The sequence below is a fragment of the Prionailurus bengalensis genome, chromosome E2 (genome assembly GCF_016509475.1).
Source record: "Prionailurus bengalensis isolate Pbe53 chromosome E2, Fcat_Pben_1.1_paternal_pri, whole genome shotgun sequence".
NCBI classification, from domain to species: domain Eukaryota; kingdom Metazoa; phylum Chordata; class Mammalia; order Carnivora; family Felidae; genus Prionailurus; species Prionailurus bengalensis.
In genome coordinates this window covers 14,337,566-14,362,504 of record NC_057352.1, presented here as the reverse complement: position 1 = coordinate 14,362,504, position 24,939 = coordinate 14,337,566, and the positions used below count along the sequence as shown (strand labels likewise).

Sequence of the window (24,939 nt, the reverse complement as noted above, 5' to 3'; positions counted from 1 at the left end):
CCACATGGTTCACATTTATGGGGTCATATCAAATAGCCTGGCGGTGACCAGCAAAGACTAGCTAGAGGCTGGCCGATTTCTCAGCCTCAGGGTTCCATCTGTAAAATGGGGCTGTAGCATCCTCTCTTGCTCCGTGTTAGTGAGAGAAAGAGATGCAGTGAAATAGCGTCTGTAATGAGGTTGGCACAGGACCTGGTACGGAACAAAAGCTCTATACATGAGAGAAACTTCTTATGGAAAAGTCATTCTTTCCAAAATTTCTATTAAACACTTATCATGTACTTTTCTAGGGGCCACAAAAGGAAGAGTCCAGGAAAAACTATTTGCCCTCTGGGTCCAATGAGGGGGACAATAAACAAAATAAATAAGTATATTTAGTAAGGTGATACGTGTTAAGGAGAAAAATAAACCAGGGAAGGGAGGCAGGGAGTGGAGAGAAAATTTTGAAGTCAAACAGGGTGGTCAGGGCAGACCTCGCTGAGGAGGTAGCTGAGGAGGTAACATTTGAACAGAGACCTGAAAGAGGTGTGGGAGGGAGCTATCGGAATATGTGAGGGAAGAACATTCCAGGAAGAGAGAACAACCGGTGCAAAGGCCCTGTGGTGGAAAATATCTCAGTGAAATAGCAAAGAGGCTGATGGGCATAGTGAGTGAGAGGGGAAAGACAGAGGAGAGCCGGTCTGGGATGTAATCAGAGCCGGATCACTGAGGGCATCGTGAGGCACAGTAAAGACTACAGCTTTTACCCTAAGTGGGACAGGAACCATGGAGGGTTCTGAGCAGAGGAGGATATGATCTGATTTAGAGGAAATACTCAACTTCTGGCTCTTTCTCCAACACCCACAGCCTTAAACAAGTTATATTGCCCTGTAGGCAACCAGAGTCCAGGCTTTAGGTTAAGTAGGCCTGAATTCAAATCTACACAACTTAGATGTGTGATCTTGGGCTCACTGCTTTGTCTTTCTGTGCCTCTGTTCTCCTGTTTGTGCAAGGGAAAATGATGATCCCTACCTCACAGGAGTTGGGGTATAAACTGGCAGGTACAGCACCCGGCACAAAGCAAGCGTACAAATGTAAATGTTGTTATAAATAAGTAAAAATTCCCATAACACTCTTGCGAGAAAACTATTAACGCTAACCTTTTTATGGATGAGAAAACTGAGGCTCTGAGGAGACAAGACTGTGGGGAAAGATCATCCCAAAAGTGAGTGTTGGAGCCAGGATTTGAAAACAGGCATCCTCACTTTGCCTTTAGATAAATTCTTTCGCTGCTCTGGGCCTTAATTTCCCTGTTGTTCAAAAATGCTTGGCTCTTGTGGCATTGAACACACGTTTTCGAAAACAATACAATGGTATTATGTATCCTCATTTTTCAGGTGAGAAAATGAGCCTGGGGCTGGGGCAGGAGCGGGGAAACATAAGTCACACACTCAAGGTAACACTGCTAGGAAGTGGCAGAGGCGGGTCTCGAACCCAGGTCACTAAAATTTCCGTCTTTCAAAGTCAGTCCTTGCCCCCTTTGAAGAATGGGCGCGCTGCTAGATTCGTCCCCGAAGGTTCCAGGGAGGCTAAACTGGTTATTCGAGGGTGTAGGAAGATCGGATTCGTTGCAGGGGTCTAGGAAAGGATCCCACCGGCCCGCAACCAGGACCCCGGAACGCAGTACACAACCTGGACGAGGATCTAGCGCTCGGAGCCCACCCCGCTGCAACCCGAGAGGGCGGGGCCAGGCAACGCCCGTCCCCCTTTCGTCATGTCCGGTGGGGCGGGGCTTCGGGGCTTTCCCGGGGCGCGGGGGAGGGAGTATCGGTTAACCCCTGGGTGGCCGGGCGAGCTGGAGCTCCGCGGGCCGGAACCCGGGAGTTGGGGCTCCCCAGCCACACCCCTCGCGGGATTTAAAGGGGCAGGAGGGGCCGGGTCGGGTCGAAGCCCGAACCTAGGGAGCGGGCATGAGGCGCTGCCCGTGCCGGGGGAGCCTAAGCGAGGCAGAGGCCGGGGAGCTGCCGGGGGCGGCCCGCATGGGGCTAGAGGCGCCGCGAGGGGGGCGGCGGCGGCAGCCGGGGCAGCAGCGACCTGGGCCAGGCGCAGGGGGCCCGGCGGGGCGGCCGGACGGGGGCGGGCCCCGGACCAGCCCCGAGGGGTCCAGCCTCTACAGCGAGCCCGAGAGGGTCGGCCTCGGGCCTGAGCCGGGGACAGACGGACAGGTTGAGCCTGAAGCAGCTGGCCTCGGAGCGGAGACTGAGCGGCCCGGCCCCAAAACGGAGACAGACATATCTAGCCTCCGGACACATCCAGAAGGGAGCAGCCACTGCTCAGAGCTGGAGACAGCCGGTCCCTGGACGGAAACTGGGACAGATGGCTTTTTGACTGATTCACACTGGTCTGACCTCCAGCCTCAGCCAGAGAAGGCCAGCCTCTGGACACAGCCCGTCGTTGATGGGCCCTGGACAGAGATAGAAATACATGGGTCACAGACCCAACCAGAGAGGGCCAAGACCTGGGCTGATAACCTCTGGACCCATAGGAACAGGTCCAGCCTCCGGACTGAGCCAGAGGGGGCCTGTCCCTCAACAGAGCCAAGTGCCGATGGCTCCTGGAAGGAATTGTACACTGATGGCTCCCAGATACAACAGGATACTAAAACAGCCTGGAAGCAGGTTGGCACTGATGGTTTCCCCACACAGCAAGATTCTGTTGGCTCCTGGACTCGGCCTGGCACTGATGGTCCCCAGACACAAGATACTCATGGACCCCAGACAGAACCTGGGACAGACTGTCTTTTGGGGGAATCCAAGCAGGATGGCCTGTTAGAGGAACCAGAACCCAGGGACTTGGGGGCTCACCTGTACTCTCGCCTGGAGTGTAGCCCCTTGACCCCTGTGCCCCGCCTCATCATCACTCCTGAAACACCTGAGCCTGATGCTCAGCCAGTGGGACCCCCCTCCCGGGCTGAGGGGGGCAGTGGCGGCTTCTCCTCTGCCTCCTCTTTCGACGAGTCTGAGGATGATGTGGTGGCCGGGGGCGGAGGTGCCAGCGACCCCGAGGACAGGTCTGGGGTGAGTGGGAACCGTTCTGCCCTTGGGCCACATCTCCCCAGACCCCTTATCCCCCTGCCTTTGCTTTGAGAAGTTTTCTAGCACCCACGAGCAATTTTATCTCCAGGTACCTCTTCTATCTGTCGACCTCCTCCCTCTGACCAGCCAGGTTACCGACCCACTCCAGGCATCCTCCTGATCCTTTCCCTTTCTCCTCACCCACTGCCTCCGGTCCTGGGGTCTAAAATGGACAGCCACTGGCTGACTTAATGGTGCCCAGGGACTCCTGAAATTGTGTGATCGTGGGAGTCTGTGTGTGTTTACACACCTATTTTTGAAGCAACTGTGTATGATTTCTGTCGGATCCTCTAGAAGAGCACAAGTAAAGGAGGACAGAAAGGGTACACTTTTTAACCTAAGTTTTTAAAAAATATTTTTATTTATTTTGAGAGAGAGAGAGAGAGAGAGAGAGAGAGAGGGAGAGAGAGCGCGAGCTCACCTGCAGGGGAGAGGCAGGGAGAAAGGGAGAGAATCCCAAGCAGGCGCAGCACCGTGAGATGATGACCTGAGCTGAAATCAAGAGTCAGACACTTAAACGACTGAGCCACCCAGGTGCCCCTTTACCCTAAATTTTTAAGGCACTGTGGCTGCCTTAAGGGGTCATGAACCTTTGGCACCCTTTAGCCATTTGCTTTTGTAGGGAGTGAGCCCCCCCAACTTTTATCAGCTTCTCAGAGGGCTGTGTGAGCCCCAGACGCTGAGGACCCCCAGCTTAGCCAGGGACCGTCTGGTTTTACCATTGCCTTCCAGCTCCCCAGGGGACCCCCTGCACACTCTTGTTTACATCCTCCACCCTCACCGCCACCACCCCCCCACCACCACGCCCCCCACCTTGGGTGTGGTTCTCTCCTGGTGAATCAGGAGGGCTGGCAGGGCAGGTTCAGGGAAGGTCAGCTGGGAGGCAGGTGTGACAGACTCAAGTAGGTTGGCCTGCTGGGCCCTCCCATTGTCTGGGACCCTGGCCAGAGTCTGCCCTGAGCCCCCCTCACCCCACGGGGGGCTCCCTTAGGAATGTGCTCACACGTGTGGCCACAGGTAGAGACAGACCTGCCTCAACCTGCCTGTGCCAGAGCACAGGAGCTGACCCTCTGGTCTTTCTGCCCTAGCTGTTCCTTCCACCTACTCTCTCACGTTCTTGGCATCTCCAAACAGCTGATCTGGGAGTGAATGGGAAAAAAAAAATAGCAACTAGTACTCACGCCCAGCTCTGTACTAAGCTCCTTGCTCGTATTAACTTTTTTAATCCGAGGGAGATACTGTTATTATCCCCATTTTACAGATGAGGTCAATGACACTTGTCCAAGGTCACACACTTTGGAAGACACAGAGCTGGGATTCAAACCCTTCGCATACCAGGCAGTTTTCTAAGGGTTGTGTATGTGTTAACCCTTAAAACAGCACAGTGACATTGGGACTATTATTGTCTCCATTTTATAGATGAGGGAACAGGTGTGCAGAGGTGAGGTCACTTGCTTAGGGCTGGCCAAGCCTGGTCGGAGCCAGGATTCTAACTCAGTCCTGGCTGAGTTGAAAACCCAGTTATTTCAAGCTCTGTGGTGTATGGGTGGATCCGTCCCTAACTTGCTTTCTTCCCACGCCTCCGTGTCTCCAGTTTTTCTTCATCCTTCCAGAATCTGCTTCCAAGACCCACCTCTGGTCAACTCTTGAACTCTCCCTGCTTTTCAGCACCCTCCGTGGCTCCCCAGGGCCCTCCAGATAGCGATCAGGAGTTCAACCCTGTGTTTAGAGCTTCCTGTCTCCAGGCTGCTTCCCGCATTCAGCTTCCCTTCTCCCTTCCTAACCCCCCTCCACTGCAAGGAGGCCAAAGTGCACACTGTTCCTCGAACGCCCTGCCACCATCCTGCCTCCGCTCATGAGCTGTTGCTCACTCATTTCCCACCGCCCAGAAAACAAACCCTTGCTTCCTTCTGGCTTAATTTTGAAATCCCATCTGACCTTAGAAGTCCCACAACTTTCTTCCTTTCCTCCCCACGTCCTTCCTTCACACATCCATCCTGTCCTCCTAATCAGACCACTGACAGTCTCTGAGCCTCTGGTATGTGTCCAGCCCTGTGTTGGTTTTGCTAGGGACACAGCAGTGACTGACACATTACCCTCATGGAGCTCCCAGGCCAGTGGAGAAGACAGGCCCATCACCATACAGAGTGGTCAGGGGGCTGGGATGGGGGACGCCTAGTGTCGTGGAAGATTGCAGGAGGTGATTGGCCACACCTGAGGTATCAGAGAGGACTTCCTGGAGGAGGGGACATGGGAGATGAGACCATCATGAAATCATCTGAGAAAGCGCAGATTAACCATCAGGTCCAAGAAAGAGACAAGATATGAACTGCTTATGATTAAAAAGAAAAAAAAAGATAGTTACAACTAACCTCCCTCAATCCAAACAATGCTTTTGGAACAGCTGTTGTGTGCTAGGTCATGGGCTGGGGACACAGTCATAACCATGACAACCCCAATCCCTGCCTTCAGAGTTTATAGCCCAGCAGGGCTGTAGTGTGTAAGCCCAGGGCAGTGGGTTCAGAGTTAGAACCCCAGCACTGTGCTGTGTGATTTAGGCAAGTGACTTCATCCCCCTGAGCCTCTGTTTCCTCTGTAACACAGTGTCAACAATCCTCCTGGGGTTGTGTTTTTAGGATTAAGTAGGTTATGGCTCACCGAGTCTTTGTCATTGTGCCTGGAATGTTCCAGGTACTTAGTAAACAGGAACCTTTATTAATCACCTCCCCTTCATAGCTGGCAGCTGGAGGGTGGAAGGAATAGCCCTTCCTGAATCCTGTAGTCCAACACCCTGCCTCTGCTTGACCTTCCCACTGTCAATTAGATGTCTGCTAGGTAGCTGGGCTCTGAGTAGGTGGGAGAGAACATGGCCTTGACCCCAGGGTAGTGGGGGGATGAGCCACACAGATTCCTTCTCTGGAGAGGACCCATTCTCCTAATACTTGTCTAAGGGACTGCCATATGCCTCGAGCAGAGAGTGTATTCATGTGTTTGCACGCGTGCTCATACATGTGAATCAGACTCTAAGCCAGTCTCAAGAACCTCTTGATTGAGTCAACATGATACAATGAAATCTTTGTTTTCGGTTTGCTTTACTGGTTTTCTCTTGCTGTTCTCTCTCTTTCTTTGCTTCCATTTATTTTTTTCTTTCCCGTCATTACTTGGTATGCGTGTCTCCCTTTCTGTCTTTCTATATTTCTCTCTTTGTCTTTTGGTAACCTGTCACTGTATTAGTCAGGCTAGGTCAGGATTTGCTGTGGTAACAGGCAACCCCCGAACTTAGTGACTTGGAACCACGAAGGATTATTATCGTTGACACTGCACATGCACCATGGGCCACTGGTGGGTGACGTCTTCACTCAAGGCCCAGACCGAGGAAGCTTCTATTTCTCTTTCCACACTCCCCACCCACTTCCACAGCAGGGAAAGGAACATGGAGAATCACGTACTGGCTTTAACGCTTAGGCTCACATTTCACTTGCCAAAGCAAGCCAGTAGCCAAAGTTCAAGGTAGCAGGGATATCCCTAGAAGGGAGGATGGGCTGGAGCTGTTTGGTGAGCAGCTCTCCTGACTGCCCCAGTGTCCATCTTTGTCCCTCTCTGTCTCTGTCGTCACCTTGCCATCTGTTTCTAATTGTGTCTTTCTCTGTGGTTCAGCCTCCATTCATCAAGTCCTGCCTCTATCATTTTCTCCAGAAGGTCTGACTTGGTTTCAGGACAGAAATGAGGTTTCCAAGTTTTTGGTGTGTGACCTGGCCTATTTTTACTCATTTGAAAAGGACAGAAAGACAAGGGTCTAAAGAAAATGATGACGAGGACAGAGAGAAATGGACAGACTCTTCCCCACCTTTGCTGAGGCCTATGGGGAATCTCAAGACTGCTGAACTAGTGGGCTTCGCTCACCCCAATGAGCTCGGGAGCAGCACTCCCGGGAAGCCCCCTGGTCCACCCGCTTCCCCTCCGTGCTGCATCCCATCCCCCGCCCTCCCCAGCCTCAGCAGTGACCCCACCCCACTGTGCCTCACAACAGAACAAACCGTGGAAGAAGCTGAAGACAGTTCTGAGATATTCGCCCTTCGTGGTCTCCTTCCGAAAACACTACCCTTGGGTCCAGCTGTCGGGACACGCTGGTGAGAGCAGGGGTGCAGGGGACGGCCGGGTGGGGGGGGCGGGCAGACAGGCTGGGCAGAGACAGCTGAGCTGGGGAAAGAAAGCTACAGGGCCGTTCTCTGTAGTTCAAGTCTCCCCATCTGTCAAATGGGCTTGAGGACAGTCTCCACCCCCTGAGGCTGTTACGGGAAGTGCTTAGGCCTGGGCAGGGGCTGAGGGTCGTTCCCAGTGCCAGGGGGATGGGGAGCAAATCCTCAACCCTGGGGGAAAAATGGTCCTGGGCACAAACCCTAATTCTGCACTTATTTACAGGTGATCCTGGGTAAGTTACTTCCTCTCACTGGGCCTCCTCACTTGTAATATGGAGCTAATCCTACCTCCTTTGCAGGGTTCACTGGAGAGTTACCATCAAAATATATATATATGAAGATTGAGAAACAGGCCCCTCATAAGTAGAAATAATCATTCCTCAGCCCCTCCGTGTCCAGAATATAGTAGGTGCTCAATAAATAGCAGCTCTAATGGTTTCTCCCAGCACCTAGTGTGATGTCTCCGGCGCATAGCGGCACAATGCCTAGGACATAACATATTTTGTAAAGGGCTAGATGATAAACGTCCTGGGTTTTGTGAGCCATACGGTCTCTGTCACAACCGCACAATTCTGTTGTTTTAGCACGAAAGCAGCCAGAGATGATACATCAACACATGACTGTGTCTGTGTTGTAATAAAAACTTTATTCACAAAAATGCGTACCAGTGGGGACAAGACAGATCGGGCCCACCAGCAAAGGAAGATAAGAAGGGAGCTTACCTACCTAGTGTATCCTTAGATCTGAGTCATCAAAAAGGCCAGCCCCCACCCCCACACCCCCGACACTGTAAACCCGGGGCTGCCGTCGCCATGTTTTCCAGTTACTGAGTTAAAATACCAAAGAAGCCTCAAAAGTTAGTGGTGGTTAAAAGAAAACTTAGTGGGATAAAACAACTATTTTATTGCACTCCCGGGTTTGGGGTCAGGAGTCCAGACCGGGCATGGCAGGGATGGCTTGTTGCTACTCCATGGAGTCTGGGGTAGGACAACTTGGAACTGCAAGGTGGAAACTTTTGAAGTTCATTCACTCACGTGCCTCACAACCGATTGTTGGCTGAGTCTCAGCTGGGGCCACTGGCTGGAGAGCTTACATGTGGCTTCTCTGTGGAGCAGCCTGGGCTTCCTTACAGTACGGTGGCCTCAGAGGAGTCAGCTTTTTTTTAATTTTTTTAAAATTTTTAAATGTTTATTTATTTTTGAGAGAGGGGAGAGAGAGGGGGGAGAGAGAGAGAGAGAGAGAGAGAGAGAGAGAATCTAAAGCAGGCTCCAGGTTCTGAGCTATCAGCACAGAGCCTGATGTGGGCCTTGAACTCATGAACCATGAGACCGTGACCTGAGCCAAAGTTAGACGCTTAACCAACTGAGCCATCCAGGCGCCCCTCATTTTTTTTTTTTTAAAGCTTATTTATTTACAGAGAGAGAGTGAGAGAGAATGAGCAGGGGAGCGGCAGAGAGAGAGGGGGACAGTGGATCCAAAGTGGGCCCTGCACTGACAGCAGAGAGCCCGGTGCGGGGCCCGAACTCACAAACCGCGAGATCATGACCTGAGCCACAGTCAGACGCTTAACCGACTGAGCCACCAGGCGCCACAAGGAGTCTGCTTTCTTACGTGGCATCTCCGGACCGCCAAGGCAGTCGTCTCTGCCAACAAAGTGGAGGTCGCATCTCCTTTTGTGACCTCGAATCTGAAGTCACGGTGTCACTTCTGCCAGAAGCCCTCCCAGATTCAAGGAGAGAAGACTTAGATTCCACTTCTTGGTGGGGAGTGGTGAAATTCTGGAAGAACCCGTGAGACAGGAACTGTTGTTGTGGCCATCTTTGGCGCGTACAAGCTGAAAATACGATTTGCCCCAATAAGAGTTTGTAACGCTGATCTACACGGTCTGTGCGGTCCAGGAAATGCCTGAGTTGTCAGTTGACATGAAGTGGCCCCGGGCGCCAGCACGGCGGGACTCCAGGCAGAAGCAGATGCAGAGCTGCTCTGGAGCCGCACGCTCTCGAATCTGATCTCGCACAGATTCCCACAGCCCATCATGAGCTCCCAACTCGAAATGACAAAACAAGTGAGGCCCCTACATGCTGTGAACAGGACTCTGTTGAAATGAGGAGCAGCAGTAGGCCCTTCCCTTGCCACATGTTGGCTAAGACTTTGAGAGGTGCAGGGAAGGAGAGAAAGCCTTCTGGAAGGGGTCAGGCAAGATGAGGGCAGCCAGGATCTGACGTTCGCGGGAGACGAGGGGAGGCTCCGGCTGATCCAGCTTCTGACCCTCTCGTCGGCTCTGCTCCCATAGGGAACTTCCAGGCAGGAGAGGATGGTCGGATCCTGAAGCGTTTCTGTCAGTGTGAGCAGCGCAGCCTGGAGCAGCTGATGAGCGACCCCCTGCGACCCTTTGTGCCCACCTACTACGGCGTGGTGCAGCGGGATGGCCAGGCCTTCAACCAGATGGAAGATCTCCTGGCGGATTTTGAGGGCCCCTCCATTATGGACTGCAAGATGGGCAGCAGGTGGGTTTAGCCACAGGGCAGATGCAGAGGGCCAGCGTTGGGCATTTTGGAGAAGGTGCCTCTCAGGTCTTCCGAGTGGTAGTACCCGCATGTGCTCCCACCAGCAATGTGTGAGAGTTCCAGTTGTTTTTATCTTCTCATTGGGTGCTTGGTGTTGCTAATTGTAACCATTCTGGTGAGTGTCTCATTAGGATTTTAATATCTGTTTCTCTGATGACCAAAGAAGTTGAGCATTGGTTGGTTGGCCACTTGGAGATCTTCTTGTGAAAAGTGCCTCTTTGAATATTTTGCCCAATTTTCTTTTCTTTTCTTTTCTTTTCTTTTCTTTTCTTTTCTTTTCTTTTCTTTTCTTTTCTTTCTTTCTTTCTTTCTTTCTTTCTTTCTTTTCTTTCTTTCTTTCTTTCTTTCTTTCTCTTTGAGTTTATTTGTTTTGAGAGAGAGAGTGAGCAGGGAGGGGGAGAGAGAGAGAGAGGGAGATGGAGAGAATCCTAAGCAGGATCCGCACTGCCAGCATGGGGCCCAGTGTGGGGCTCGAACTCAGGAACCATGAGATCATGACCTGAGCCAAAAGTAGTCGGACGCTTAACCAACTGAGTCACCCAGGTGCCCCTGCCCATTTTTCTGTTGGGCTGTCATTTTCTTTTGGATTTGTAATTCTTTATATATTCTGAATACAATTCCTTTGTTGGAGACTCACGTACATACACACACATACACACACACACATTGTCCAGCTTTCCCATTTCACTCTCTTAATAGTAGCTTTTGATAAACAGAAGCACTTTTGATTTAGGCCAGTTTGTCATTTTTTGTCATCATGATTAGTAGCTTTGTGTTTAAGAAATCCACCTACTCCAAGTTCATGAAGATCTCCTACGTTTTCTTCTACAAGCTTTATTGTTTTAACTTTCACATCTAAATTTGCAATCCATCTAGAATTAATTTTTATATATGGTGTGAGGTAGGGATTGAGGTTCTTTACCCTGCCCGCCCCCTCCCCCCCATATGGCTATTCTCTTGACCTGGCACTGTTTATTGAAAAACTTTCCCCTTTTCCACCGAATTGCTGGGTCTTCTGTGTCATAATTTGGGTGAATGTACACATGTGTGTCTGTTTTTAGACTCTGTTCTGGTCCATCGATCTATTTGTCTGTTCTTGTGCCATGCTGTGGTTTTATAACTTGCCATGATATCAGGGAGTATGTCCTCCATCTTTGTTCCTCATAGTTTCCTTTGCCATGTCCTCTTTGTCCCAGGACCTACCTGGAGGAGGAGCTGCTGAAGGCACGAGAACGGCCCCGGCCCCGGAAGGACATGTATGAGAAGATGGTGGCTGTGGACCCTGGGGCCCCCACCCCTGAGGAACACGCCCAGGGTGCCATTACCAAGCCCCGCTACATGCAGTGGAGGGAGACCGTGAGCTCGACCTCCACCCTGGGCTTCCGGATTGAGGGCATCAAGGTGAGGCCAGGAGCTGCTAGCCTGTCACCAGAGTGCTGGGAGCTAGATCTGAGGCCAGGCTTCTTGGGGAGCATGGGCATCAGGGAAGGCTGGAAAGAAGCAGGATGTGGAGAAAAAGCAGGAGACTGTAGAAGATCAATAGATGGGGGCTCTGGGAAGCCCTGTTTCTCTCTCACCGCCATCACTGACCAAGTTTTGTTTATCTGTCTCCTTGAGCAGCTCCAAATTCTGTCTCCACCCCTCCCCGCAGCCCTGCCCTGGTCCAGCCCATCTCTCCTGCCTTAACCTCCCTGGTCTCTCCCTCCCTAGCCTTCCTGGGCTCCTGGGTTGTGGTCTCACCCCCTCTGATCCTCATCCAACACAGCAGCTTGAAGAATCCTTTTCCCCCCTTATGGGGAGAGATTTTCTTTTTTCTGTCCTTCCTTCTTTCTCTTCTTTTTTGTAAATTACACCTAATTATTTGAAGAGGTATTCACACAGTTCAAAAATCAAAATAACATACTGGGATATACAGGGGAAATCTCTCTCCTAGCTCTGCTGATGTCCTTCCCATTCTGTCCCTCCATCCCCGACCTGCTCATGGGGAACCACTTTATCAATTTCTTCTATTTTTTCCTGCAAATACAAACAAATGCAATTGCATATCCTAACGTTTCCTCCTCCCAGTCTTACACAAATGGTAGCAGAAACCTGGACAGCTTTTCATTCCATAGCAAGTCTTCCTTCCTTCCTTCCTTCCTTCCTTCCTTCCTTCCTTCCTTCCTTCCTTTTCTCTCTTCCTTCCTCAGTTATATAATAGCTCTCTGTGGATGTGACACAGTCCCCTACAGATGGCCACCTGCGTTTCCACTTTTTGCCATTACAGACAGTGCCTCAGTGAATCACTTTGTACATGAGATACTTTGCAAATGTATAGGTTTAACTGTAGACTAGATTCCCAGAAGGAGGAAGACGGGGTCAGAGATGAAATGCGCTGGGAATTTTGCCAGAGATTGCCAAACTCCTTTCACAAGAGTAGAATCATTGTGCACCCCACCTGTTTCCCCACGACCTCGCCTGAGGCACCTTTCCAAGTTGTACAACCTACTGTCATTCTCCTATTCAAAACCCTTCTATGGCTCCCTAGTCCCCTCGGGAGAAGTTCTCTGGCCTAGAGGGCCCTCCAGGGTCTAGCCTCATCCCTCCTCTCTCCCTCCCTCTTTGTCTACCTTCAAGCCACAGTGCTTTCATTTCCCTGAGTTTCTTTTCCTGCCACAGGACCTCTGCACATGCTCTTCCCCCTACTGTTCCCTCTGATTGATACCCGGTCATTTTCCTGTCTCCTTTCAAATTTTGCTTCCTCCAAGAAGCCCACCTTAATTTCCATCCTGCTCAATCAGGGCCCTCTCTTTACCTCCTCATGGCTCCCTATATTCTATTATTGTGTTCTCTCCCTTTGTGATGATTTTAGTGTTCTATACCTGCCTCCTTCACCTGACTGTGTCTGTCCTATTACCTCCATGTTATCAGCACCCACACAGCACCTGGCACAGTGTGGCAGAATGACTCAGGTGGCTTCTCTGTGCCCCCCTCAGACATAAAAATTATTAGTCTCATTTATGGAGTGCTTACTTAATTGTGCGCCAGGCACTGTGCTTTGCATCCTACATATCCAGTCTCCTTTAATCCTTATACCAGCTTTAGGCTGTCAATAGCAACGCAGTCCCCATTTTCCAGGTGAGGAAACTGAGGCTGAGGGCGGTGAGGTGGCTTGTTTGGGGCTGCCCAGCTAGGAAGTAGCAGAGTCACGGTTCAAAGCCAGATCTACCCTTCTCCAAAGCCCACTTGGCTAAACCGGCTCAACCAGGGGGTTCAACGTTGGACTCAGAAGGACTGGTTGCTCTGGAGTGTGATTTGGGGCTGGGTTGAACTGGGCTGAGCAGGTGGGCTGGCTCCCCCTGAATAACCAGCAAGTGTGAGGGGCAGGCAGGAGGTCCCAGGAAATGCCTGAGGCTGCTTGGTGTTGGGCGTGAGAAGGAAAAGGTGATACTGGGCCTTCACCCCTTGCCCTGCAGAAAGCCAATGGGACCTGCAACACCAATTTCAAGAAGACACGGGAGCTGGAGCAGGTGACAAAGGTGTTAGAGGACTTTGTGGACGGGAACCGTGGAATCCTGGTGAGCGGGACACCGGGCCCTGTATTTAGCAGCTCAAGCCCCCCGCCATCATCGCTGCTTGTAAGGCAACAGTCTTCTGCTTTAGGCCGAGGATGGCCAATACTGGCTGGCGTTGCTCACCATCTGCGGTCAGCTGGTGGCTTGGCTAGCGCTGGCTGGTCTAGGAGGGCCCTGCTCCTATGTCTGGTGATTGGCTCACGACTTGGCCGCTTGCCTCTCATGATGCAGCAAGCTAGCCTGGGCTGTTCTCAGCGTAGAAACAGGTGGCCCCGAGAACAAGTGGAATTGTAAAGTGTCTTGATTGGCTGAGCTCAGAATGGCCACCATTATTTCCACCATGTTTTATTGGCCAAAGCAAATCTTCTGACCCAGCCGAAATTAAAGGGACTCGACTCCACTCTTGGTGGGAGGAGCTGCTAGGAATTATGAGTATCCACGTATTCTCCCAACCACACTCTTGTCTGTGTTACCCCAGTATCCAAGCCCCCACCCACCACCCATTTTCCCCGTGGCTCCTTTGATCCCCTCCTGGCTGTGGTCTGCTTGCTCCTTTGAGGGTATAGGATGAGGTCAGGCCTCAAGGTGGGTAAGGACCCACAAAGTCCCTGTGCTGACCGTGAAACGCTCCCTCTCACACAGAGAAAGTACGTGGCGCGCCTGGAAGAACTTCGTGAGGCTCTGGAGAATTCCCCCTTCTTCAAGACCCATGAGGTGCGAGCCCCCGCTGCCATGGGGAGCAGAAGGCCACGTGTGTGAGGGTGGTGGGAGGTGGGGAGTTGGGGGTTCAGTGGGGGGGGGGGTCAGCGCCTGGCAAACAGCTGACAGATTACCAGGCAAGGCTATTAAAAGGAACCCCCAAGGTTTGGGGGTTGCTTTTTGATGGTAGGCAGCAAAGGGGATTTCAGGGGCTCAAGACAGGTGGCCTGGAATGAAGGCTGTTCCACGCTGGGTACGGGACTTACTTTCTAAGGCCTCAGTTTCCTCCTAACACGAAGAACAATGGTGCCTTCCTTGCAGGGCTGCTGAGGTGTGAGACCAGCAACTGTCGAGTGCCCTTTGGAGCATGGAAGTACATTTAACTCCTTGCTCTTAAAATTATTTTGTAATCATAATTATTTCCAACTATCCGTGGCTGCATTCCTACTTGGTGGCTCCCCCCCTCCCCCATCCCTCCCTTCTGCAGCCCGCGTGTCTCTGGAAGTCTGGGGCCGTCTCAGCAGGTCTATGAGGTGGGGATGTCACAGCGTGTGTCCTTTCCCTCTCCCTCCTCTCTCCAAGCTCTTCCACCTCCCCTGTCAGGTCCCCCTCACTTCTTTTTCCTGGCGACTCCTGAAAGATCCTTGATCTGGGAGTCGGGCTGCCTGGGTTCGAATCCTGCCCTACACACCTCAGCCACCTGCGCCTGGGAGTGTTTCTGCAGACCCATCTCCTTGACAGGCAGGACGGGCTAACAGAGCACCTGCCCCGTGGGCGTGGGGAGGATGAAGCAGGTTTATATACATGGGAGCATGGCCCACAGTAAACCCTCAGCATGTGCCAGCTGTTACCGTCATGTTCATTATCATCAGATGTCATCCTCGTTGCCGTCCTCATCACTGCCCTTGGGCTTTACACACAAGTCACAAAGAGGAGGCCTGGGGACCTCATCCCTTATGTGCTCATGTTCGGTTTCACCCACCTGGTGACTTAGCATTTTAAAAAATAAGCTGCCAACATCTAAAACATGAGACTTCCGGTTTACCTGGCACTTTGGGAGACGTGGCAGCACCGGGCTGCTCACCATATGCCAGCAGGCCAGAGTGGGGTGGAGGCTGCCTCCTCTGCCAGCCACCTGCTCACCTGCCCCGTCACCTGGGTTCTCTGGGAGCAGTGGAGTTTGAAACCCGACTGGAAAAGGGGAGGGGCTTGCCCACCTGGAGTCACATGGAGGCAACAAAAGTACTGTTTCTAAAAAACAAAGCCAAAAAAACCCCAAAAAAACCCAAACCAGCATCTACCGAGGGCGGTGTGTCGAGCACTGCAAAGTTCTTCATGGAATGCTGCAATGACCTTAGCATCACCATTCGACAGATGGGGAAACTGAGGTCTAGAGAATGGAAGCCCCGTGCCCTAGGGTCACCAGCAGCCCTCTGCTGGGTCTGAGCAGTTCTCCAAGGGGAAGACATTATCCGCTTCTCCCGTGCAAGATTCTGCAGGTGTTTGTTTGTACCCCAGCTTGGAAAAGGGTAATGGTTAACATTGTCATCTGTTTGCTATACTGGCAACTGTTCTAAGAGCTTATACGGATGAATTCCCACATGTAACGTGCAGGGCAGCCTTTGAGTAAATGGTACGGTTATTCCCTTATTCCCACTTTGTATGTGAGCAAGCGGAAGTACAGACAGGTTAAGTCACCTGCCCAAGGCCACCGAGACAGTTAAGTGGCCGAGCCAGGATTTGAACCCAGACAGCCTGAGTTCAGGCTCCAGAGTTCAGCACCCTGCTCAGCTGCCTGTTGGGGAGGGGGCCCAAGCCAGGGCCTGCCCCTCCCCCTAACCTCCCTCCTCTGTCCCTGCAGGTGGTGGGCAGCTCCCTCCTCTTCGTGCATGACCACACTGGCCTGGCCAGGGTCTGGATGATCGACTTTGGCAAGACGGTAGCCCTGCCTGACCACCAGACGCTCAGCCACCGACTGCCCTGGGCTGAGGGCAACCGTGAGGATGGGTACCTCTGGGGTCTGGACAACCTGATCCGCCTCCTTCAGGGGCTGGCCCAGGGTTGACCCACTTGCCCACTGCTGGGTTGACTTACTGGATGGTGCCCATCTGGCTGGCGGTGCCCCGAGATTGGCCGTGGGGGTTGACCTCGGGGTTAGGAGAGGTTGCATTGTTCACCACGCAAGACATGAGTGGAAGGCCCGGAGGGCCCTGGAGCCCAGGCAGCGCCCGCCCCTTTCATGATACAGAGGTTTTGAAGACTGGAGAGGGGATGTGCCATGGCTGCATCCCACCTTGTATCAGAAACAGACTGGGCCCTCTGACCAGCCAGGAAGGTTTCTGAGGGGCGACGTGCCTCTCGCCATAGGGATGACTGTAATCACCGTCTCCTTGTCAGTCCTCTCCCGGCTGCAGGCTGGCTCCCGGAGGCCTGGGAAGGGTGAATTTCCTCTCTGGCGCCTGGGGGAACCAGACCTCACCTGTGAACAAATGCAGGAGCCACCTGTCTGCCTGGGAGAGTCACAACCCCATCTGTTCGTCTGGGGCCATTCCAGCGCTGACAGAGGTTCAGGAGGGTGTAACACCACAAGGTCTGAGAGCTGCTGCTGTTGGGCGGGGACCCAGTTCTCTCTGTCCTGCCCTCCCCTGACCCCATGGGATCCTCCCCACTCCTGAGAGAACTCTGCTGACCCCCTGCCGACCCAGGCCACAGCCACGTCCTGTGCCAGCACTGACTAGCACAGCCTCGTTCCTCGGGCACCAGCCTCAGCCTTGGGACCCCCTCCTCCCACCCCTGACCCCCTTTCCCTTGCTCCTAGCCAACTGGTGGCAGGAAGGGCTTTCAGACCTAGAAGAGGCGGCTTGGGAATCAGAGCTGCCTTCCTCTAGAGATGCAGGGTAGGTGGCTGTGACCGAGGGCTTGCCGCCTGGTCCAAACCAAAGACCCCAGCACCTTCTCAGGTGTGGGTGATGCCCCTCCGTCCCCCTCCTCCTGCACCCATACCTTGGGCTTCCTAGTCTAGGAGGCTGGGAACCAGGCACCTCCTTCTTCCCCAAGCTGAAGCTCTAATGTGTCTTCCAGGCCTGAGGAGGCATGCTCCTTTTTCTACAAACTGTCTTTATACTTATTTATATGAGAGGTAGTCGTTAGCTGGGGCAGCGCTGGGGAACAGGAGGCAAAATCGCTTCATGTGCTTTCCCCCTGTGACGACGCCCCAATAAATCACATTCAGCGTCAACTTTGTGGATTTTTTCTTTCGCATCTGGGGCGTGTGGGCTCAAAGCTCATAATTTCACCATTAGCGCTGGGCGGGGTAATGGGGTGATGACCCGTTCAGGAGAGATTCGGGCGCAGAGCAGGCTGGTTCACTCATTCAGCATTTACCAAGCTGCTACTCAGGTGCCTGGCTCTGTGTCGGACAATGTGAGGGACATACTAGTGGCCAAGACAGCTCCAGGCTGTGCCCTCGGGGGACTCCCAGGACAGTGCACTGGACAGTGCCAACCGGGGTGTCCGGGCTGGTGCAGAGTGGCCAGGGCGGGGATACCCCTCTCCTGATTAGAAACACCGTACCTTTGCTGGGCACTGGGCTACACGAGTGACCAAGGCAAACCTGTTCCTCCCCTTCCAGAATGGAGGCAACAGGTATTCATTCAGTGAATAACCTTTCTCCACGTCTTCTAGGCACTAACTGCCGGGTTGGGATCCTGGTGCTGCCGCTTGGGAGCCAGGATGTGACCTTAGGCCAGCGGCTGCTCCTCTCCAGGTCCCTGTGTCTTCATCTGTAAAATGGGGGAGGATCTACTACCTTCCTAACTTGAAGAATTTGATAAGTTAGCACTTACTGTCCAGTTTCTCAATCAGAACACCAAGATCAGGGAGGGGCCTAGCCTGGGGCTAGGGAGTCTTCCCTGAGAAAGAGAGGCCAAAATAGAGAATGGAGTTCTCCTCAGCAGGGGGGCAGGGGCAGGCAAGTGACACTCGAGGGACCTGAAAGGCCAGTAAGGCTAGTGGCCTGAAGTGTGAGGAAGAACAGTCTGAGATCAGGAGAGATGAGCTGGGGCTGGGAGACTCCCTCCCACGAGCAACAAGTTGCTGCTGGAAAGCTTCTCTGGAGGCAAGTGTTGAGACCTAGTCTGCATTTTAATGCTTACTTATTTTTGAGGGAGGGAGCAGAGAGAGAGAGACACACACACAGAATCCCAAGCAGGCTCCAGGCTCTGAGCTGTGAGCACAGAGCCCGATGTGGGGCTTGAACCCACGCACCGTGAGATCATGACAGTGCTGAGCTGAAGTGGAATATTCAATGGACTGAGCCACCCAGGCGCCCCACCTGGTTTGCATTTAAAATTTTTTAATGTTTTTATTTACTTTTTGAGACAGAGACAGGGCATGAGCAGGGGAGGGGCAGAGAGGGAGACACAGAATCCCAAGCAGGCTCAGAGCCTGATGCAGGGCTTGAACTCGCGAACTGTGAGATCATGACCTGAGCTAAAGTCCGATGCTCAACCCACTGAGCTACCCAGGTGCCCCTGGTTTGCATTTTAAAAAGCAAGGCTTCCTAGGCTCCATGGGAACAGACTGGGAGGCAGCAAAGGGTCTAGTGAGAAGGCTCCAGTCCAGAAAGAGGAGGATGATCACCAGTGAAAAATGGCTGGCTGCAACCTTCAGGTGGGACAGACGAGACCTGCGGGTTGAGCTGTGGTCAGTGTCTTTCCTGGACAGGGAGCTTGTCTAGCTGCTCCTGGCTTTGCCCCCAGCCACACAGTAGGGGCTTACTACTGGGGGCGAGTGTGGGAGAAGGAGACATACGGGGAGCGGGAGGGGGCCTCTGCATGGAGGATCTCTGGCTGGAGGTCCTCAGGAACAGAGCCCACTCCCACGGCTGTTGGAAAAAGGGCACTGGGGCACTCTTCAAATGGTGACAGAGCTGAGCTGTGGCCGGGGGCCCTGTCACCTGGCTCAGGGATGCAGCAGGCTAGCAGCTGGAGTCCTTCGGGCTGAGGAGCAGGGCCTGGCCACAGAGGCCGGCCCGCACCCCTCCAGCGGGCACCACGTATGCCCGGCCATCAGCGGCCCGCGAGGGCGAGAAGTCTGTCAGCTGCAGGTTGCTATCCCGGACCCGGTCGTAGTCCCACAGCTGGTAATGCCAACTCTTGCCCTGCTTGGAGATAAGGTAGACGGCTCCTGGGGAACCTTCCTCTGGCAGGGATGGCGCCTGGCGGGCTGTGCTGGGCACTGGGTGGAACAGACCTGGCAGCTCGGGGTCCTCAGAATAGCCGAGGCCTGGCACAGCCTGCGTCCCCAGCAGGACCCCTAGGAGGAGAGCAGAGGCTGTGAGCTGGAGTGAGCTCCCCACCACAGCCCTTCAGGGTAGGTGTGGTACCACCCTCACACCACATTACAGAGAAGTCAGTGGGCCATGGGCACACAGCTGGGCTGGGACTGACCCAGGGTATCTGGCTCCAGGCTCCAGGCTTTTTAAAGTCCCGCCTCCTCCAGCCTGGTAGCACAGGGAGGGGAGGTGGCATTAAACAGAGCAAGCATCAATCACCCAATCCTCTCCTGCTGTCTAGTGAAAAAAACAAAAAACAAAAACAATGCTCAGTGGAGCCCTCGAGGCCATAGACCCTGGCATGGGGGGAGCCTCAATCCAGGCCACCTAACGTGCGAATCAGCTTTCTTGTAGGCAGCTGGGAATGACCAGGCCGATCGCTGTTTACTGACACGAGCAATGTGCCTGCGTCGTTCAGATTTTATGTACTTTGCCCACCGTCATCCTGATTTCCAGACGGAGAAATGGAAGCCCAGAGTCACAGAGCCTGGAAGTGGCTGGACCAGACCCGAGTCCTGTTTGATTCTGAAGTCAATGCTCTGAGCTTCTGTTTACAGAAACGGTGACTGGCAGATACTGAGTCACCTGCTCCCTGCCAGGTCCCTGCTGAGTACCCTGCTGGGACAGGGACAGCCCAGCCCCAGTCCCTGCCTCAAGTATGGGTGAAATGCCAGCATAAGGGTGAGAATGTAGGGGTGACAGGGACTAGGGACATCCAGGGATGCGGGAGGGAAGACCCACCTGTGCTCACTGCCCAGTGGGCCTTGTAGCCCTTCCTCTGACACGGCTCGTGGTTGAAGTCCTCGTCGTAGCTGCCACCGGGGTTAAGGCCAAAGCTGCAGTGTGGTCCTGGGAACGACCCTTCCCCATCCCCACCCAGCTCCCTTCTAGGCCCTGGGATACGGGATGAGCAAGGGATGTCCGGAGACGAGGTGCCGCAGGACACGGTCTCTGTTGGGACCACCCAGGCCACCGCAGAGCAACTCAGCCTGGCAGCCCAGTGCCTCCTGGGCCAGCTTGCCCATGTTGGCCACTGCAGGACGACACAGACAGAAAGATCACCATGTGCCTGGCTCCAAGCCACGGGCTAACTGAGGAGCGGCGCCTTTAATCGTCACCATAACCGCCACCTCTTTGTACAAATGCAGAAAATGAGGCACAGAGACGGCAAGCTGCGTGTCCACAGCCACTTGGCAGGAGGTGGCAGAGCTGGGCGGGGGAATGAAGACATCCTGTCTCCAGAGTCCAACTCATAACACTCTACTGGGTGGGGAGAAGGGCCTGAAGAACGGAACGGGGTCTCCTTGCACGCCTGGCTTGCGACCCTTCTGCACCCAACTCACCGGAGAACATCTCTCCCTGGGCCGTGTAGCCTCTGTCCACGGCCATCTGCACAAGTCTCTCCAGGGGGATGCCGCTGGGCGGTGCCAGGAGCGTGCCTGCCATCCACAAGGCCACCAGCCCGCACCTGGAGAGAGACAAGCCCAGTCCCTGAACCCCTAAGTCGGGTCTTTACCGGGCCCTCTCTGTCCCGGAAGCTGGAATGTGGGGAACAGGTCTACTGCACTGGGGGTTTCCCTCCTTCTCCCAGGCCCGGTGGGGAGACCTCACTTCCCCCTTCCTGGGGGAGAGGGAGACCATGGCCTGTGGCCAGGGCTGGAGGGCTGCAGGGACAATGGGAGGGTGGGGAAAGTCACCTGGGCTTTCAGGAGGAGGAGGTGCGGAAGAAGCGGAGTCAGAGATGAAGACCCTGGACCCCCGCCCCCTCAAGTTCCCCCTTTCCCACCCCTCCTCCTTGCCTCATGCGGGCTGGGATGAACCCACGCCCCCCACCCTACAGATAGGTTCTCTGGAAGCACAGCAAAGGCAGACAGGGGTTGGGGTCCCAGATCAGGGCACGTACTGAGGGCCTTCCTGGATGAGGGAGGGCAGGTCGGCACAGAAGAGGATCCACTGCAAGTCACTTCTGAAACTGAATAAGAGCCGTGCTCAGGTCACAGGGGAACCAGCTCCTCGGTCCCCCCCTTGAGGTCTGCCGGTCAACAGTATGATTGGAAAAAAATAGGATAAAACAGGCAGAGAGGGAAAGGATTAGGACCTGAGGTCCCTGGGTGGGGAGAGACATATTTTGGCACAATGCTGGGAGTGTCTGACCACAGCAACCACCCCCCCCCCCCACCAGGGGTAAGGCTCCTCTTAAGAATGTTAACAGACACTACCTACTCCCTCAGGAATTTGACAAAAGACCCAACTAAATATCAGACCCTAAAATCTTACAACCCACAAGGAACGGTGGAGCCATAGACCACCCCTCTTACAATGGAAACGAGCCAATCAGGAGTGGACAACCCAGCACCTAGAGTTGTCCAGCCAATAACCTGAGAAGGAACAAGGCGGAAGGGCGGGGAGGGCGACTTCTCTTAGAAAACAAGGACCCTTGCCTATAGTCCTTGGGCGTTCACTTTCAAAGGTCCCCTCTGCAAAGAGCACTTTCGTACTGTTCTTACTTTCTCATCTTATACTCCAGTAAACTTTTGCCTGCTGCTCATTATGTGTCCACCTCTTCACTCTTCGAAGCTGCGAGACGATAAACCCCGGGTATTGTGGCAAAAAATCCTGCAACAGTGGTGTTGAGGGGTGGTGAAAGGCGCCTGGCCTGGCTGTCCTAAAGCCTGAGGGCAGCTCCAGGCTCTGATGAAGACTTCCTTCTCCCCTGAGGAGACACCTCTCCCTTCCCGGGGCCTCAGTGTTCCTCATCTGCTCAGTGGGAACCCTTCTTCCACCTTCTGCTCCCTCCCTGCTCCTTCTCTCAGTTATTGAAGGAGCAAAGGACAGACGTGTAAAAGCTTTGCAACTAGGAGCCAGAAAAATGGACTAATTAGAGAACATTTCTCAAAGAGGTGTCTCTATACCTAAACGCTTCCTGCGATTTTTTTCCCCCCTTCCCGTGCCTGTCAAATAGGGATGAAGATTCCTTAACTCAGCCTAGAGTAGAAACAGGTAACAACATGCTCACGGCCTAAGAGATCACCCTGCTAATGAGCCCTCGCAGGCCTGCCCAGCCCCACCCTTGGGGGGGGGGCCACTCCGAAAATTTTGATCCCGATCCTGCCCCAGGGCTTAGGAGGGGAAGGGCAACTTGCTTACACAGTACTTCTGTTCCAAGTGCAAGACTGGGGTGGGGGGGAACCTAAAGCTCCTGGTTCCCAGTTTGGGGCACCCTCCGGATGAAAGGTGTTATCACAGCACAGTGGTTAAAAGCCGCCTGAATGCAAATTGGGCTCTCCCTCTTCTAAGCTCTTTGGCTAAGTGACTTCACCTTCTTGAGCCTCCCGTTTCTTTATCTGGAAAATGACATCATAGTTCCTATCTCATAGAATCACTGAGAGGATAAAGTACATACCTAAGAACACTTAGCACAGGGCCTGATAAACGGCAGACCTGGAATAACGGGTGATTGTTACTTGCATTACATTTGCCTCCCTTTGGTTAGGGCATTTAGAACAGATTATAAACTTATCTAGAGAGCTGGGGGTTTCTTCCATGGGTCTGAGTAACTCATTGTATCGGCTCACCCACCACAGCCCCAAGGCCAGGTCTAGCCTCCTCCTGCCTGGGTCTCTTGGGCCCCCTGACTGTCTTACCACCCCTACTCCCCTCAGGTAGCCTCCCTTTCTGTGCAAAGCCCTTCAATGGCTCCCCGGTGCCCTCAGGACAGTCCACCTTCCTCCACGTGGCGCCCGTGCTCTGCGTGATCTGGCTCCGGTCCACCTGTGGAACCCCATGTTTACTACCTGCCCCCCACCATCCTGTTAAAGAAATATTTGCAGATGCCTGAAAAGAACACCTTTCCATTTCAGCCCGCACCTCTGAACAGTTTGTTTACTCCCCTCATCGCATACCCCTGCAACTACAGGATAGCTCTCAGGGGTCCCCTTCTCCAGGCAGGCCCCACTAACACCTCCCCCGCCAGCCTTGGCCTTGTGATCCCTCAGGACTCCCTCATTACAGCTCTGTCACTGGTGAGGGAGGGATCTGTCTCTGCTGCTGGACTAGGTGCCTGTGAGGGCAGGATCTCTCTTCTTTGGTGAAGGCACACCACTGAACAGGTCTAAGTAGGGGGCTGAAGCACTCAGGCTGTTTGACCTTGAGGAAATGGGAAACCCCAAGAGGAGATGGCAGAAGTGATCTGCGGACAGGTGGTTCGGTGAGACCCTACCGGTCCTTTTGCAGCTTCAGGAGCCTCTTCACGTCATCTCTGCTCCTGGGGACTGGGCCGGCCTTCTCTAAAGCCTCCTTCAGGAGCTGGCTCTTCTCTAGACCGAAGACATGAGGGGGAGCCGGCCCCCCAACGGCGGGTGGAGGCGGCAATGGGGGTGGTGGGGGAATAGGGGTCTGGAGACTCGAGGCAGGGGGCAGCAAAGCTAAATTGGGCAGGTTTGGGGGCAGAGAAGGAAGTGGAGTGAAGGGCCCTTGGGGAACAGGGATTCCTGGAGAAGGGGCTGGGGGCTCTAGGGGAGGAGAGCGTGGAGAACTCATTTTTGGGTCTCCTACAGCATGCATAGCCTGGAAGATTTGATGATGGGAGAGGGATGGATCCTCTAAAAGGAGTTAATCGCAGGGATGGAAGTTCTGAAGGTTTTACAGCAGAGTTCCAGAACTTGGGTGCTGAGCAGTGGGATTAAAAGGATCAGGACTGACATGTGGAACTAGGGGAGCAGGGGTTAGGCTGACCCGTATCATCAGAGATCTAACAGTTAACAGGGAGTGGTCTTTTATCCGGGAATAGATTTGTGGTTTGCGGTTGCTTTGCCAGGCTCAAGGAGGGTAATTTAGTAAAAGTTACGGTATCATCCCGGGCCAGGTCTGGAAACTCGGGAGTCAGTTTTGGGAAAACGAAGGATAGGACCTGGGGCGAGGCCCTACGGGGTGGGACTTCGGGGCCCAGGGCTAGAGACTAGGGAATTTAGGCTCTGTAACCCCTCACATTCCAGGCCCGAGTTCGGAACCTTCAAGCTGACCTTTGAATCAGAGGTCAAGAGATCAAAAGGACACCCGGCAGGGAGAATGGCTTAGTCGTAGAGAAGGTCCTGGAATCAGAGCGCAAAAGGAAAAGTCCCGTGGGCTGGGGAAGGTTCAGGGATCGGAGGACGTTGTGAGCCGCAACACCGCCGGGATAGGTAGTGGAGCCTGAAAATAAAACGCTCCTCCTCTTCCAGCAAAATGGTGGCCGCAGCACACATTTTTTCCCATATCACGTGGTAGTACTCGCGACCCGAGTCCGGCCCAGTGGCGTCACGTGACGAGAGAAGGCAGGGCGGTGGGGGAGAGGAGAAGCTATCAAAGGACTGCCCCCGGAAGAGACTGAAGCGCGAGCGGCTTCTCCATTGGCAAGAAGCGCGTGAGGGGGCCCGGCCTTCACTGATTGGTCCGTGGACCCCCAGGGGAGGGTCCGGTGGGGCGTTTTCGGCC

General features: G+C 53.7%; 2 protein-coding genes across 3 annotated transcripts; one reads left to right on the top strand and one right to left on the bottom strand.

The window, feature by feature from the left end:
* Window positions 1–1,810: 1,810 nt before the first annotated feature.
* On the top strand, window positions 1,811–17,370 carry ITPKC (inositol-trisphosphate 3-kinase C). Its single transcript, XM_043598865.1, has 7 exons — window positions 1,811–3,056; window positions 7,144–7,243; window positions 9,606–9,819; window positions 11,076–11,280; window positions 13,335–13,436; window positions 14,076–14,147; window positions 15,994–17,370. The coding sequence occupies exons 1-7, from the start codon at window positions 1,950–1,952 to the stop codon at window positions 16,195–16,197; spliced, it is 2,004 nt and encodes a 667-aa protein (XP_043454800.1). The 5' UTR covers window positions 1,811–1,949; the 3' UTR covers window positions 16,198–17,370.
* A 1,099-nt stretch (window positions 17,371–18,469) lies between these two features.
* Window positions 18,470–24,928, bottom strand: CE2H19orf54 (chromosome E2 C19orf54 homolog). Of its 2 annotated transcripts, none has more exons than XM_043598861.1 (6): window positions 23,687–24,922; window positions 21,371–21,439; window positions 20,811–20,935; window positions 20,371–20,500; window positions 20,209–20,279; window positions 18,470–19,448 (listed from the first exon to the last, which is right to left on the bottom strand). In XM_043598861.1, exons 1-6 carry the CDS (start codon window positions 24,028–24,030, stop codon window positions 19,111–19,113), a joined length of 1,077 nt encoding a protein of 358 aa, XP_043454796.1. In that variant the 5' UTR covers window positions 24,031–24,922; the 3' UTR covers window positions 18,470–19,110. The 2 variants fall into 2 exon arrangements, with proteins under 2 accessions (XP_043454796.1, XP_043454797.1); XM_043598862.1 differs by having other exon boundaries at window positions 18,589–19,448; window positions 24,489–24,928.
* Between the last annotated feature and the right edge of the window lie 11 nt (window positions 24,929–24,939).

Coding starts and splice junctions, on each gene's coding strand:
- ITPKC (XM_043598865.1), top strand. CDS start 1,950: ATGAGGCGCTGCCCGTGCCGGGGGAGCCTAAGCGAGGCAGAGGCCGGG. Junction 7,244..9,605: donor CCAGCTGTCGGGACACGCTG/GTGAGAGCAGGG, acceptor CTGCTCCCATAG/GGAACTTCCAGGCAGGAGAG. Junction 13,437..14,075: donor ACGGGAACCGTGGAATCCTG/GTGAGCGGGACA, acceptor CCTCTCACACAG/AGAAAGTACGTGGCGCGCCT.
- CE2H19orf54 (XM_043598861.1), bottom strand. CDS start 24,030: ATGCATGCTGTAGGAGACCCAAAAATGAGTTCTCCACGCTCTCCTCCC. Junction 20,936..21,370: donor CTCATCCAGGAAGGCCCTCA/GTACGTGCCCTG, acceptor GTCTCTCTCCAG/GTGCGGGCTGGTGGCCTTGT. Junction 19,449..20,208: donor CCACTGGGCAGTGAGCACAG/GTGGGTCTTCCC, acceptor CTCTCCTCCTAG/GGGTCCTGCTGGGGACGCAG.